The sequence below is a fragment of the Diadema setosum genome, chromosome 10, assembly GCF_964275005.1.
Source record: "Diadema setosum chromosome 10, eeDiaSeto1, whole genome shotgun sequence".
In the NCBI taxonomy this organism is placed as follows: Eukaryota; Metazoa; Echinodermata; class Echinoidea; order Diadematoida; family Diadematidae; genus Diadema; species Diadema setosum.
The window spans coordinates 12,492,623-12,509,462 of NC_092694.1; the positions used below are offsets into that span (position 1 = coordinate 12,492,623).

General features: G+C 40.7%; 1 protein-coding gene and 1 pseudogene across 1 annotated transcript; both read left to right on the top strand.

The window, feature by feature from the left end:
- Positions 1-365: 365 nt before the first annotated feature.
- On the top strand, positions 366-5,421 carry LOC140233750 (uncharacterized; annotated as a pseudogene).
- A 106-nt stretch (positions 5,422-5,527) lies between these two features.
- On the top strand, positions 5,528-10,407 carry LOC140233615 (integrase/recombinase xerD homolog). The gene is made up of 2 exons (XM_072313715.1): positions 5,528-5,733; positions 9,678-10,407. Exons 1-2 carry the CDS (start codon positions 5,528-5,530, stop codon positions 10,405-10,407), a joined length of 936 nt encoding a protein of 311 aa, XP_072169816.1.
- The last annotated feature ends 6,433 nt before the right edge of the window (positions 10,408-16,840 follow it).

Genomic DNA, 16,840 nt, shown 5'->3' on the forward strand with positions numbered 1-16,840 from the left:
ACGCAATTCATGGGGTTTTTTATGTATCGAAATATGTCTCAGATGCTGTAGGGCTCATACTGTTGAAGTTTTTGATCTACTGGGTGTTTTTTTTTTTTTTCTGCGCCGAAAAGTAGCCCCTCGAAATCTTTCTCACCTGTCGTGATGTCATCAGCATAAAAGTCACATCCGGGAGACCAACACGGCAACTTTTGGAGGTCAAAAAATCCTCGGACATCCGGGGACTGCTGTGTTGGCCGAGCACTCCGGGATGGTCCGTGTAGCTGTCGTGTAGCTGCCGTGTTGTTCAATGTAGCTGCCGTGTTGGTCCGTGTAGACACCGCGCTCTTCCGGCATGGACCGTGTAGTTGCCGGGTTGGTCCGGCATGGTCTGCTGCCGTGTTGATACCGTGTGCACAGTCATCAACGCTCGTCGACGCTCCATCCAGGGCGAAAGATCCTTGAGGATCCGTATTTATATGTGACTGGGGCTTTACCAAAACCAGGAGTCCAAACTCACAATAGCAAGACAGATTTTATACAACAAATGGTGACTGTTCCCGCATTGCAATGACTACCATTGTACCATGCCATCGCACTATATCTGAGGTGAAGTTCTAACACCTGTCTTACTTTTTTGAGTTTGTGCATTACAATAAGGTAAATTCTGGTGCATAATACTGGTCGCTGTCATGGATGTGTCAGTTGTCTCTGTATACTGTTGATGACACTTCGTTCTTCCGAATGTTCATGATTCCGAAAATTGAATAAGGTTTGTAATTTCGGTGGTTCAGTAATTAGAAAATGGAGGAAGGTTCGTAACTCCGATGGTTTGTTTGACCTGAAGAGCGAAGTGAGATTCGTGATAATTCCGAAGGTTCCTACTTTCTTTTTTTTCCCTTTTTTTTCGGATAAACGAACCTTTGGAATGTGGAATATTCAGACTAACGCCACAATGATATATGCGGATTAAAAAACCCTACTTAGGATTACATAACACCTAGATTGATCCTTGTTATTCGATTGGTTGCTCGCTATTCATCATTCGTCCCATTTTACTATTACGTCATCATTCGTGCAGTTGTGGCTCCATTTACCGTGCAATCTTGGATCTGTCCGATGTGCTTCGTCGCAATCTCTCGATCTCAGATCTCGCACATCCTCTCTTGTTTCAAAATTTCTAAAACATCAAAATCAATGGCAAGGATCTATTTTAGGTTTGTCCGGGCAATTACCCACAGAGGGCAATTACCCTCGGCTAAATACCGGTTAGTGGTAAGGTTAGAGTAAAGATTAGGGTTAAAGGACAAGTCCACCTTCATATACATATGGATTGAGTGAATGCAACAATATTAGTAAAACACATCAGTGAAAGTTTGGGGAAAATCCGACAATCCGTTCAGAAGTAATGAATTTTTAAAGAATCTGCGCAATCACTGCTGAATGAGGAGACTACTACAGTGTATGATGTCACATGCATACAACGGTATAAGGAAATTAAAAGAGAATTTCACAAAACTTTGTTTTTGAATAAAGTGCACGTATCTTCGACTCGTTACTGACGTATGTTAAGGGAAATATCATTCCCCTTGCCTTCTGAGAGAGAGAAGTCGAGTGTTCTTTTGTTATGCGAGAAAAGTGAAAATATGTTGAATTTTCTTTATACTTTCTTTATATCGTTGTACTCATGTGACATCACAAGCTATAGTAGGGTTAGGAGTTTGGGTTTGGGCTAGGATTAGGCTTAGGGCCAGGAGAAGGGTCCGAGGTAATGCCCAGTGGGTAATTGTCCTAGACCCATTTTAGGTGTTATATAAAAAAAAAAAAAAAATGATGAAAGTTTTTCATTCGTGCAATGGACAGAATATTTCATTCGGTGAACAGTGAAATGATCGATCCATTCAACTCGGTTGCACCTTGTTGAATGGCTCATTTCATCTTTCACCTCATGAAATATTCTGTCCCTTGAACTCATAAACACTCATTATTTGTATTATAATGAACTTCACCAATTGATGGCATGAAATGAAATTGATTGAATTAGATTGAATTTAAATTGAATTTATTCATATTTCACATAGTGGACATTATATCGTAAACATACAGAGTATAACACATAGCAGACATTATATCATTACTATACACAGTATTGTTATACAAAATATCGTGATATTTTTTGATAAAATTACTACATAAAAAAATATGGAGGGGACTAATTAGAAGCACTGCTTGTGGTAGTCCCCGTACGGTATACAGACAGAATATAATATCAAGGAAATGAAAGAGAGGGGGGATGGGTGGTTTTTTTTCTTTTTTTTTTTCTTGCGGCACACAATGTTTGTGGAAAGGCCAACAGGTTCCATGTTTATTTAATGATTAGAATATTGTGCATGCATGTTTGCGCATAGTTTCATGTAATACGTGTAATGTATTTGCCTGCGTTACGCAGTATAGCTGGCAAATATTGTTTAGACGGCATAAGTGCGAACACTTAATTGTTTTCAGGAACGCATGACGGAATGCATTGTATCCGTCATGCGAGTGGAGGGAAATTTGAATATGAAATGTGATAGATGCCTGTGTAGGGAGCGGTGAGGAAGAAGAGGCATTCTAGCCTTGCACTCCATTGCTAGCACGTTCGAATTTGGGCCTCTCACAATCTACCTTCGTTTTACGCGGTTTCTCAATATGGATCGATGCAGCCAGGATAGCCGACATGATTGACTCTAAAGTCAATCAGAGCCAAAACCGTCTTTTATCAGACCTCGATAATCTAATTTCAAACAGACTGAGCAATTTTCAGCAATCTTTGAACGAATCTCAGAAAGCTCTCAGTGACGCGCAAGTAGCCAAAATTGAAGAAATGCATGCGGACAACTACACATTTCAACGCAAGGGCAACGAGGAACAGTACAAAGTCAACATCAAAGTTCAGAGGAAGTTGAGGGAAACAGAACAGATTCTGAAAGAAGAAAACGATATTACAACATCCGTTGCCGACGCGAAAGCAAAAATCGCGGAAGGTATTGACATTATAGACAAACGGCAAAAGTTAATCAAAATGGCCGACAGTTCACCCTTGGGGTGGAAGATGGTAGCAGAGTACGAGAATAACTCTTTAGCCGACAATTCCGACGATGAAAAGCGGATGTTCAAAGCAGAGGCTAGAGCCGAGAGGAAAGCGAAAAAAGTCAAAAGCAGTGGGAGCCAAGGCGATTCCAACCATACGCCATGAACCGATCATCATGGAGGCCGATTCACACTGGCGCCAAAGACCAAGAAAATCATGCTTCAACCAGCCGCGGAGGAGTAGACGAACGCAAGAGGCCGGGGCTTTGTTTCGCCTGCGGTAAACCCGGTCACTGGAAGGCTGACTGTCTAGCAAGAGGCAATAGATCCGACCAGATAAGTGGATCAGAATTTATTCACGTAGCTAAAGAGAATGACACAGAGTCTAAGTTAGATTCGATAGAAAGGGATCAATTTGATAGTACAAGTGACTTGAAGGCACTGCCCAAAAATAGTGGCAATAAGATTAATGTGTCCCCTGTTGGGAGATTGAAACAAAATGTGAATAAGTGGGCCGATTTCGGGGCCAGTAGGGAAATCTTGGATATTATTGAGAATGGCTACAAATTGCCTTTGCACACATTGCCTGATAGTAAAGAGCTTCGTAATAATAGATCCGCTTTAAATCATGGCATGTTTGTGGAAGAGGAGATTGGAAGGTTATTGGAGAAGGGTTGTGTGACAGAAGTTAAAACAAGGCCCACTGTTGTGAATCCTTTGACAGTTTCGGAGAATAAGGACAAATGTAGGCTCGTTTTGGACTGCAGACACATTAATCCACATTTATTCAAGCAAAAGTTTAAATATGAAGATACATCAGTGGCGAAGGATGTGTTCGAAGAAGGGGATCATGTGTTCACATTTGATCTTAAATCTGCATACCATCATGTAGAGATTTTTGAACCACACAGACAGTATTTAGGATTTTCGTGGTGTTCTGAAGGTCAAACAAGGTATTTCGTGTTTAATGTGTTACCATTTGGAATTTCCACGGCGGGTTATGTTTTTACAAAAATAACACGGGTTCCAGTCACCTACTGGAGAGCACAAGGGAAAAAGATTGTCATGTTTCTAGACGACGGGATTGCGGGATGCAGCGATAAGACAGAGGCGATAAAGATGAGCGGGTCAATTAAATCAGAATTGAACGAATTGGGTTTCCTTTTAGCGGATGAAAAGTGCGAGTGGGAACCTAGCAGTAACGCAACCTGGCTAGGATTGGATTGGAATTTTACATTGGGAGTAGTTCATGTAACGGACCGCAGGATACAAAAATTGAAAAAGTCAGTCGAAAGCATTTTGACCAAAGTGAACAGAGGTAACAGGCTTGTTTTGGTACGCGAACTAGCAAGTGTTGCTGGGCAAATCATTTCCACTCAACCCGCAGTCGGGTTAGTAGTTCAGTTGAAAACGAGAGAAATATTCAAGTGCATTAATAGCAGGGCTTCGTGGAATGCCCCAGTGTTAGTTTCTGACGAGGCGGTATCAGAGTTTAAGTTTTGGTATAAGAACATAGAACGGGTGAATGGCATCCCTATGACATTCGTGAAACCATGTAACGCTACTTTGTTTACAGACGTGTCGGCCACTGGGTACGGCGCCTACGTATGTGAAGATTCCAATCTGGAATTGGTTGGTTTCTGGAAAGAACAAGAAAAAGAGTATAGCTCTTCGTGGAGAGAAATTGAAGCTCTGAGCAGAGCACTAAAATCGTTTGGTTCGTGCCTGGAAGGGCAGAGTGTCCGTTGGTTTACGGATAATAGAAATGTCACGAGAATTGTCCAGAAAGGAAGTAGAAGCCGACAATTACAGAGCATTGCCCTTGAAATTCATGAAACTTGTGAAAAGTTTGGTTTAACCATAATTCCGGTTTGGATTCCTAGAGAACAGAATACACGAGCTGATAACCTCAGTAAAATTATAGACAGCGATGATTGGTACATAAGTCCAAATGTATTTGGTTATCTGGATCGCAGATGGGGGCCACACACAGTAGACAGATTTGCATGCGATTATAACTCACAGTGTAGAAGGTTTAATTCCAGATGGGGATGTCCAAATTCAGAAGGGGTAGACGCATTTAAACAGGCCTGGAGTGACGATGTTAATTGGTGGGTGCCACCACCGCGGCTGGCAGCCAGGGTTATTGATAAGGCAGTACAAGATTGAGCCAATGGTACCCTAGTTGTGCCGCAGTGGAAATCTGCTCCATTTTGGCCAAAAATTTTCAAAGGAGGCAAATTTGCTCCTTTCATTGAGAATTCATTTATGTTTTCCTCAAAGGAAGTAAAGAAAGGAAAGGGTAACAATGGCATCTTTGGTTCTTCGAGAACAACGGATTTCACTTTAATCGCATTGAAATTACGTTTTTGATCTTGTTTATCGCATCGCGACAGGTCTAGGACTATCAGCTGCGATCACAGATGAGATCAAGGCACCCGGAACGCAGACAAGGAATCTTCTTAATTTAGCCGGCAGCATGGCATCTCATTTAGTGCAGTCCAGGAGCGATGGCACCTCAAACAAGTATTACTCATCTTTTCGTAAATGGGAAGCGTTTATCACCGCAGAGGGCGGTAGAGCGATTCCGGCAGAGCCCATACACGTTGCACTGTACTTGACGAGTCTGATCGACGCGGGAAAGTCGCCTAGCGTCGTTCAAAGCGCCATGTATGCCATTAAAGGGCTCACACCTGTAAATAAAATGGACTGTCCCAGACCCCTTCACAAATTCGTACCAAAGATACCAAAATAAATGAAGAAAAAAATTGATTAAAAATCAATGATGTAGTTTGGCAAAAAACTGAATAGCTGTAGATATTGAGTATGAATTCCTCTACAAACTGCATTGTGGTTGGAAGATGAAAGCTTTTCTGATGGAATTTGAGGGGACTATATTTCATTGGGTACGTGTACGGAAAATAGGTGATTTTTTGAGTGACAAGAACTCGTAGTCTGGCTTTGCGGACCCCTGGACAGAATTAGAGCAGAACAACCCAACCTGGCAATCTGATGGATGAAAGGTAATATCTCACTTATTCAGGTTAGTGAAGATGAAATACCTCATTTCTCCCAGCTATTTTACAGAATTTTTTGAAATTTGAATTTTAACACACGTCTCTATGGGGAATTATTTACCCGTGTGAGCCCTATAGAGAATGCACGCAATACATGCAAGTCTATGGGAAGTATTCATCACATACAAGCTCTGCTGGTTTATGTTGATCTTGTATTGTGTCAGATCTCTCTTCCTCCCTCCCCCTTCTTCTCCCTACTCCCCCCCCCCCCCTCCCTCTACCTCTCTCCTCTACTCCCCCCCCCCCCAACTCTATCTTGCTACAATTTCTTTTCTTAATATTATGTTCTTGTGGTACTAGATCTTAGTAAATAGCAGTCATCAATATCACACAACTTTGAATGACTTCTTGTATTGTGTATCTTGTACTGTGTCAGATCTCTTCCTCCCTCCCCCTTCTGCTCCCTACCCCCCCCCCCCCCTCTGATCCCTCTACCTCTCTCCTCTAACTCCCCCCCCCCCCCCCACTCTTCCTTGCTACAATTTCTTTTCTTAATATTATGTTCTTGTGGTACTAGATCTTAGTAAATAGCAGTCATCAATATCACACAACTTTGAATGACTTCTTGTATTGTGTATCTTGTATTGTGTCAGATCTCTTCCTCCCTCCCCCTTCTGCTCCCTACCACCCCCCCCCCCTCTGATCCCTCTACCTCTCTCCTCTAACTCCCCCCCCCCCCACTCTTCCTTGCTACAATTTCTTTTCTTAATATTATGTTCTTGTGGTACTAGATCTTAGTAAATAGCAGTCATCAGTATCACACAACTTTGAAGGACTGTGTTAATCTTGTATTGTGTATCTTGTATTGTGTCAGATCTCTTCCTCCCTCCCCTTCCCCTCCCTACCCCCCTCTCTCTACCTCTCTCCTCTACTCCCCCCCCCCCTCCTCAACTCTGCCTTTCTACTATTTCTTTTCTTAATATTATGTTCTTGTCACTAGATCTTAGTACATAGCAGTCAGTCATCAGTATCACACAACTTTGAATGACTGTGTTATTTTAATGTATTTCTTTGTTTTGGCTACCACTGAAACAGCTCAAAATACATAAAGTTAGTCTGTTTGACAAAACAAAGTCTTATCAAGTACTTTGTAGGCTATAAGGTGATGATGACACACCCACAATCAAGGATAACTGCCTGGATCTATGCATTCATCTTATGAAGAACTGATCAAAACTGCAAGATTTATTTTAAAAAAACCCCTAAAGGGCATGATTTTCTAAAAGTGTCCCTTTGAGAAGCTTTATAATCCTTGAAAGTGTAATTTCTCATATGATGTCGGGGCAAATATCATAGAAAACACATTTATGATGTTTAAAAGTCAAATAAGAAATATGACCTCCACTATAGGGCTCACACCTGTAAATAAAATGGACTGTCCCAGACCCCTTCACAAATTCGTACCAAAGATACCAAAATAAATGAAGAAAAAAATTGATTAAAAATCAATGATGTAGTTTGGCAAAAAACTGAATAGCTGTAGATATTGAGTATGAATTCCTCTACAAACTGCATTGTGGTTGGAAGATGAAAGCTTTTCTGATGGAATTTGAGGGGACTATATTTCATTGGGTACGTGTACGGAAAATAGGTGATTTTTTGAGTGACAAGAACTCGTAGTCTGGCTTTGCGGACCCCTGGACAGAATTAGAGCAGAACAACCCAACCTGGCAATCTGATGGATGAAAGGTAATATCTCACTTATTCAGGTTAGTGAAGATGAAATACCTCATTTCTCCCAGCTATTTTACAGAATTTTTTGAAATTTGAATTTTAACACACGTCTCTATGGGGAATTATTTACCCGTGTGAGCCCTATAGAGAATGCACGCAATACATGCAAGTCTATGGGAAGTATTCATCACATACAAGCTCTGCTGGTTTATGTTGATCTTGTATTGTGTCAGATCTCTCTTCCTCCCTCCCCCTTCTTCTCCCTACTCCCCCCCCCCCCTCCCTCTACCTCTCTCCTCTACTCCCCCCCCCCCCAACTCTATCTTGCTACAATTTCTTTTCTTAATATTATGTTCTTGTGGTACTAGATCTTAGTAAATAGCAGTCATCAATATCACACAACTTTGAATGACTTCTTGTATTGTGTATCTTGTACTGTGTCAGATCTCTTCCTCCCTCCCCCTTCTGCTCCCTACCCCCCCCCCCTCTGATCCCTCTACCTCTCTCCTCTAACCCCCCCCCCCCCACTCTTCCTTGCTACAATTTCTTTTCTTAATATTATGTTCTTGTGGTACTAGATCTTAGTAAATAGCAGTCATCAATATCACACAACTTTGAATGACTTCTTGTATTGTGTATCTTGTATTGTGTCAGATCTCTTCCTCCCTCCCCCTTCTGCTCCCTACCACCCCCCCCCCCCCCCCTCTGATCCCTCTACCTCTCTCCTCTAACTCCCCCCCCCCCCACTCTTCCTTGCTACAATTTCTTTTCTTAATATTATGTTCTTGTGGTACTAGATCTTAGTAAATAGCAGTCATCAGTATCACACAACTTTGAAGGACTGTGTTAATCTTGTATTGTGTATCTTGTATTGTGTCAGATCTCTTCCTCCCTCCCCTTCCCCTCCCTACCCCCCTCTCTCTACCTCTCTCCTCTACTCCCCCCCCCCTCCTCAACTCTGCCTTTCTACTATTTCTTTTCTTAATATTATGTTCTTGTCACTAGATCTTAGTACATAGCAGTCAGTCATCAGTATCACACAACTTTGAATGACTGTGTTATTTTAATGTATTTCTTTGTTTTGGCTACCACTGAAACAGCTCAAAATACATAAAGTTAGTCTGTTTGACAAAACAAAGTCTTATCAAGTACTTTGTAGGCTATAAGGTGATGATGACACACCCACAATCAAGGATAACTGCCTGGATCTATGTATTCATCTTATGAAGAACTGATCAAAACTGCAAGATTTATTTTAAAAAAACCCCTAAAGGGCATGATTTTCTAAAAGTGTCCCTTTGAGAAGCTTTATAATCCTTGAAAGTGTAATTTCTCATATGATGTCGGGGCAAATATCATAGAAAACACATTTATGATGTTTAAAAGTCAAATAAGAAATATGACCTCCACTATAGGGCTCACACCTGTAAATAAAATGGACTGTCCCAGACCCCTTCACAAATTCGTACCAAAGATACCAAAATAAATGAAGAAAAAAATTGATTAAAAATCAATGATGTAGTTTGGCAAAAAACTGAATAGCTGTAGATATTGAGTATGAATTCCTCTACAAACTGCATTGTGGTTGGAAGATGAAAGCTTTTCTGATGGAATTTGAGGGGACTATATTTCATTGGGTACGTGTACGGAAAATAGGTGATTTTTTGAGTGACAAGAACTCGTAGTCTGGCTTTGCGGACCCCTGGACAGAATTAGAGCAGAACAACCCAACCTGGCAATCTGATGGATGAAAGGTAATATCTCACTTATTCAGGTTAGTGAAGATGAAATACCTCATTTCTCCCAGCTATTTTACAGAATTTTTTGAAATTTGAATTTTAACACACGTCTCTATGGGGAATTATTTACCCGTGTGAGCCCTAAATGGGCCCACGGTATGAGGGGTCTAGAGGATCCTACGACCAATAATTTTGTGTTAAATTTGATCGAAGCAGCAAAAAGGAAGAATTACAAAAGAGTATCCAAGAAGGATATTTTGTCAAATGAGCAACTTGTGCGCCTTTGTGACAATCACAGTGACACCCATGACATTCTGGTTCTTCGCGATTTAGCGTTCATCGTTCTTTGTTTTAGTGGATTTTTTAGGTTCGACGAAGCTCGTTCCTTGAAGTGTAACGATATTACTTTTCATGATAATTACATGTCTGTGTACGTTTCGAAAAGTAAGACTGATCAATTCAGGAAGGGAGATGAAGTAGTCATCAGCAAAGGTCTGACAAATGCATGCCCCATGAGAATTTTGAAACGTTATATGGAGTGTGCAAAAATAGACCCAAAGTCGGGTCATTTTCTGTTCAAGCCTGCATACGCCAATAAAGGCAAAGTGTCTTTGATACATAAAAACAAGTCCATGAGTTACACAAGAACACACGAGACGGTTGTAGCTCGCCTGAAAGAGGTCGGCGAAGGCTTGAATTTGGGTCTTCACTCATTAAGAGCCAGTGGAGCAACGGCTGCTGCCAGGGCCAAAGTGAAGGGCAGAATATGGAAAAGACACGGTAGATGGAAAGGAGACAGGGCCAAAGATGGCTATATAGAGGATAGTCTGGAAGAAAGACTATCAGTCACCCAGGCGTTACATTTGTAAATAAATGGTAGTTGTATGAGGCAGAGCATAGGTCATTATGTAATTGAGACATAAATATACAGTTATGCCGGAGATTTAAATTTCTCACCTTGTTCAGAGAATACAAGTAAAATATTTATATTCCGGCTTATATGAAAACTGGGGGCATTAATGTTGTTTACTCTCATACGATTTTTGTCGTCCTTGATACGTTTTGATACGTTTTATGAAACATTACTAGAAATTGTTTGAGGAACGACCATGTTTCATAGCATCCGATCTTGGCATTTCGGAAAAATATGACCCGGAAAACGCCCTTCTTTGTGGTAGTCATTCTAGTAGCTCGGCAGGCTATATCCCAAAATATTGGATTGAGTATATTTTGTGGTGTCAAAAGTAAGGTGAAGGCTGTTAAAATGAGTGGATGATGGATGGGCAGTGTTTTGAACGATAGAGTGATGAACATGTATTTGCCTGCGTTACGCAGTATAGCTGGCAAATATTGTTTAGACGGCATAAGTGCGAACACTTAATTGTTTTCAGGAACGCATGACGGAATGCATTGTATCCGTCATGCGAGTGGAGGGAAATTTGAATATGAAATGTGATAGATGCCTGTGTAGGGAGCGGTGAGGAAGAAGAGGCATTCTAGCCTTGCACTCCATTGCTAGCACGTTCGAATTTATAAATTTATTAGAAACAAATCAAATTGATGTTTATGCTTACGACTTTGGTCTCAGCCATAGCCATAGGGTTTTTCCAGAGTTTTGCGCTTATTAAGTTTTATCTCTGGTTTTTTCACCCCGGGCTATTTCGTTAATTAGCCCTGTTATACCTTGTTATATCGATTTCCAAAGAAATCGGGATCCGTGTCAGAAGATCGATATGCATTATCGATATGAAATATGTCAAGACATATATGCAATTATTTTTATTATGTTGATCTCGATAATTAGAGATTTCTCTTAATAAAGGCCAGCTCTTCGTGCTAGTAGCTCGGCAGGCTATATCCCAAAATATTGGATTGAGTATATTTTGTGGTGTCAAAAGTAAGGTGAAGGCTGTTAAAATGAGTGGATGATGGATGGGCAGTGTTTTGAACGATAGAGTGATGAACTACATGTTTGAACATGCATAGTATCATAGTGGTGAGCATAACTAAAGGTGTTTGCAGATTTGGTATGTGTGGTATTTAGCTATGTGGTATGACCACAGAACACGAAGATTAACTTGCCTAATTAATTTATGAATCGCATGCATAGGTGTCATCAAACGCACTGCGCTCGTACTCTCTCTCTCTCTCTCTCTCACACACACACACACAAACACACACACACATAAACGTACCAACACGGATAGTGGTACAGTATACAAAGCATATACTCAGACACATTCACGAACATTTTCGAAGGCCTATAGACCCTATGTATAGATTTAAAAAAAAAACAGTTTCTCTTCCTCCCCATGGTATAAGTTTTAAGGGGGCATTCCGGACGATATTCATAATTTCACATCATGTAGTACATAAATCAACAGCTCCATGTATAGATTCGTGGAATTTATGTGGTCCTTGAGCAGAGAAACCAATAAATTGAAAATCTTAAACAAATTACACTGAACAGTGTTGATGACATCAGAGCCTCATATATTTCAGAAATGTGGCAGTGTACTCCATTAGAATATCGCTTGCTCAACAAGTTCACCAGTGAAAAATCTATGCATGCCTTCTTCTTTTGTTCTGCTTCCTTGAGCCCCAACTCATGCATTCTTATGGTGAGGCTGTCATGTCATCGTCCTTGTTCATTGCAATTTTTTATAAATTTTGAAAACATTCTCATTCCTTATCACAATCACTTTAAATTCTGAAACTCTGTTCTCAGTTTGACTAATTTATAGTTGTTCAAATGTAAAAGTCTGAAAATCATCCGGAGTTTCCCTTTGAATGATTGGTAGACACGTTATTCTGATGAGCATGCATCACATTAGCATATTTTCATAGAAATCGTGTAGCCCTTAAAGGTTGTAAACATCATTACCATTATACGTATAAATTCACACAAACCACAAACGTTTTGATGTTATCATTATCGAGGACACGGTTTGGGGGGTTTAATAGCAAACGTTCTTGATAATTAAAATGCAATGTACAAAATTTGGTAAGAAATCATGCAAATAAACATTACTGTCGTCTCTTGATGTGAAGGAAATAGAGTCAGTCAAAATGAGACAAACAACATCAAAAGTGGCCTGACATGAGCCTATCAGAAAAAAAAAAATATCATCTACTAGTAAGTGGTGTTTTCTTCGGATTTTTAGTGAGGAATTTATTCCCTTCAGTAGGCCCTATATCTAGTTATTTCGTAGCAACATGTAACTCTTTCTAGTCAAATGCCAGTCTGTTCTTATTTCGTAGTTTTTTTTCTTTATCAAAAGAGAAAATCTTAACCAACTAAACACAATTGACGACATGATCTCCATTTTGATGGCATCTGACTTTCGCAGCGCTCCGTCCAGGCGGCATACTCGAACTCGTCATCAGTGCCGTTAGTCGAACCCGTAGCCGCTCATTTTGAAGTCGCATGCTGCAGCGTCAGCCTTCATCCAGACGTCTGCGACGTTCTCTTCAAACTGATGGGTGTCATCTGAAACAAAAAAAAAAACAAAAAAAAACGGAGAAGTACAGAAAAATATCAAATCATTATGAAGTGTTTTATCGCAAAACTCCAGTCTTGTTAAGTTGAGATAATGTTTAATTAATGCTGCTAAAAACGAAGAAAAAATCAGAAAACACATTATATTTTCAATCATAACTTCTAGAATCTTCCCTTTTATGTCACAAGTGAGGAATTGCTGGAAAGGATTAATTTTGCTCTTTCCTGATGATGGACCTATTTTCAAATGTTTGAAAATGTCGCTTAGCTCATTTTGCGATTTTAATATAAAACGCTTCATTCCCCTAGTCAATGCTAGTTACATTTCGAGGAGTGGCCTTCGTACACTAGTAATGGATAAAGGTAGAAATTATGTTTTAGCTTTTGAAATATCACCTGCTCAAGGCCTATAGTAGTCGAATACAAGATGACATAGAAACGATTGAATGGTACACTTACCACTTCGGGAATTAGAGATTCTTGGGCGACGTCGCCGTCTGGTTGCGAAGGCATCTGTCGGGAAATATGAATATTAAGATATGCCTTAGTTTTGTGAGTCGTTTTTCTTCCCTAATTTGCGTATCACTCATTACATTATCACAACGATTCTAGTGTTACCAGCTTGATGTTGTTCCTTTAAATTCCTTCCGAAAACTTGTCTTCACTTCTTTACCGTCTCTTTTTTTTTTCCGCAGTTTTGATGCAGTGTCTAAGTTCACAGTTGGTCATTCCGAATGTACGTTCTTCCAAAGGTTTGATCATCCGAAACTGAAGAGGTTCGTTGATATAAAAAATGACGAAAAAAAAAAAAAAACCCGACACATATTCATTCTGAAGGCATGTCAATACGCACCTTCTTGTGATTTTCAGATTAACAAGCCTTCAGAATAAAGGTCCCTCTTTTTTTGGATTATTGAATCTTCAGAATAACGAATCTTACGTTATTTTCGGATTAACGAACTTCCGCATTATACTATCAACGCACATCAACCTCATATATAGATCAAGTGTTTCTTAGATTATGACTAAACTCAGTTTCTTTCGTGCCTCAATGTTAATATTGCTATGCATCTCATTAAACTGCGAATCAAATCTGATGGCGCCAGTAAACTTTGAAAATTGGCTGTGGAGTTCAGTTGGAAATCAGTCAATGCCTTGTATGTTGGTTTCTTTTTTCTTCTTTTCTTCCTCTCTGCGTTGCTTTTATGCAACACTACGTTACCGTAAGGTTTGGAGCTAATGTCAGCTCTGAAACTACCTCCTTGTATACTACTCTATATTCCTAGTTTCAGATGAACCTCCTATTATGCCCTCTGTAAATAGCATTAGTAGGACGAGTAGGATCACATGCTTGATCTATACCATCACAGACACCATGGCCCAAATTCACGAAGGTGGTAAAAATTTGAATCATGGCTTATGCAAATGTCTTCTGCGTAAATACGATTGATATATTGCGTACGCCAACAGACGTCCAGTAACAAACAAGCATTGATACGCGTGTTGCGACACAAATTGTCGCCCCTGCATAAATTGTAGCCTGGCGACAATGTTTGTGCAGCTAGTTCCCAATTTTTGACCTCGATGGCGACAATTCGAAACAAAGCTGCACAAATTGTCGTCGGCCATGCACTATGAATTGTGCAGTTGTGTGGTTGGGGTGGTTGCTCCGGTGTTATGCTTTGGTGGGGTGGCAGGGTATGACTGGTAAGTTATGCGTATGTGTGTGTGTGTGTGGGGAGGGGGGGGGGGAGTTGCATGGTATGTGTTGTGTATGATTTGTAGGTGCGTATTATGTGACTTGTGTATGCGTTTGCGAATAGCTGTGTGTGTGTGTTTAGAGTATTATAATACAATAATGTGGAAACTGTGTGGATGTGTGGTAAACTAGTGGTTTGTTTGTCTGTGTGTATACGTGTGCCTGTGTGCGTACGTGTGTCTGTTTGTGTTTGTGTTTGTGTTTTGCTGTTTGTGCGAACGAACTTTTCGGGCAGCAGCAGGAACTATCGTGGCAATGCCTTCAACGTGTATGAGCACGTGCTTCACAGCGGGGTTGATTTCAAATTAGTATGGGTGTGTCAATTTCAGCGGTGAGGCGGGCTAGGAGAGAGAAACCGAGAGAAAAGGCATACGAGGGAGGTACCCTCCCTAAATGTTATCTGTCTTTGTTCGTTTTTTTCACTGCAGTCATATTCTTTTCCATAAGTCTTAACTACAACTTCCATATCACTTTTCTTTGTCCCAGAATAAATTTGCAATGCTTTATGCACAGTGGCGTAACTACGGGGGGGCATGGGGGGGCACGTGCCCCCCCAATCCGCTGGTAAAAAAAAAAAAGAAGGAAAAAAGAAAAAAAAAACTACCAAAATGGTAATTCAAGGGTTAAGTAAACTGCTTTTGAAATCGACATGAAAGGTTGATCAAGAAAAAAGATATTTTTCTAAGATTTCTTTTAACCATATAATTAAAGAGGTATTATAGTGAAACATTGTTCAAAAAGCCCGGAGACGACAAAAGATTGTGATTCAGTGTGATTCCTGGTTGGCATTTTGAATACAAGCATGGATGTGCGCAGTGTACTCAGAACATCGGAATGGTAAAAAGAGTCGCTACAATGTTGCGCAATGATGTTTGATAGGTTGTACACATTAAGCTTGATCATTGATTTTGCAGTGTTGCTTTACATACTAGTCTATATTAAAATGCCTTGCATTGCCAATAATAAGACTTGACCTTGGCTATTTCCTAACTTTTGCCATCTATATGAAACACACACACTCACAAACACCAGATGCTCTATATAAAGTGCAGATTTTGGACATCCTTCTCCCGCTTGGTCACTTCGACGCTCCCTCGCTGGTCATATATACCTCCCCCAATCATAAACATAAACCGACACCCTTGACTACCAGTGGCGGATCCAGGGGGCGCACCGGGCGCCCCCTCCCTCCAAAGCGAAAAAAATATATATGTAGCTACAATTTGGACTGTAGAATGTCAAAATTTTCAAGCTCGCTCGCTTCGCTCGCTCGCATTTAATCGTTATGCAATTCTTCTGATGCTGCTGTCAGTAATTGCCAGCAGTTGCGCCCGGTACGTCCTCTCCCCTTAATTTCCAAAGCGAAAAAATATAGCTACAAACGGCAGTTTGGGGACTGTAAAATGTCAAAATTTTCAAGCTCGCTCGCTCGCATTTAATCGTTATGCAATTCTCCTGATGTTGCTGTAAGTAATTGCCAGCAGTTGCGCCCGGTGCGCCCCCTCCCCTTAATTTCCAAAGCGAAAAAAATATAGCTACAAACGGCAGTTTTGGGACTGTAAAATGTCAAAATTTTGAAGCTCGCTCGCTTCGCTCGCTCGAATTTAATCGTTATGCAACTCTCCTGATGTTGCTGTCAGTAATTGCCAGCAGTTGTGCCCGGTGCGCCCAGGCCCTCTCCTTAATTTCCAAAGCGAAAAAATATAGCTATAAACGGCAGTTTTGGGACTGTAAAATGTCAAAATTTTGCAAGCTCGCTCGCTTCGCTCGCTCGCATTTAATCGTTATGCAGTTCTCCTGATGTTGTTGTCAGTAATTGCCAGCAGTTGCGCCCGGTGCGCCCCCTCTCCTTAATTTCCAAATCGAAAAAATATAGCTACAAACGGCAGTTTTGGGACTGTAAAATGTCAAAATTTTCAAGCTCGCTCGCTTCGCTCGCTCGCATTTAATCGCTATGCAATTCTCCTGATGTTGCTGTCAGTAATTGCCAGCAGTTGCGCCCGATGCACCCCCTCCCCGTAATTTCCAAAGCGAAAAAATATAC

Bases quoted from the DNA above. Each gene is read 5' to 3' on its own strand.
- LOC140233615 (XM_072313715.1), top strand. From the start codon at position 5,528: ATGGCATCTCATTTAGTGCAGTCCAGGAGCGATGGCACCTCAAACAAG. The intron at 5,734-9,677 runs GCTCACACCTGT...TACCCGTGTGAG, and splicing joins GCCATGTATGCCATTAAAGG to CCCTAAATGGGCCCACGGTA.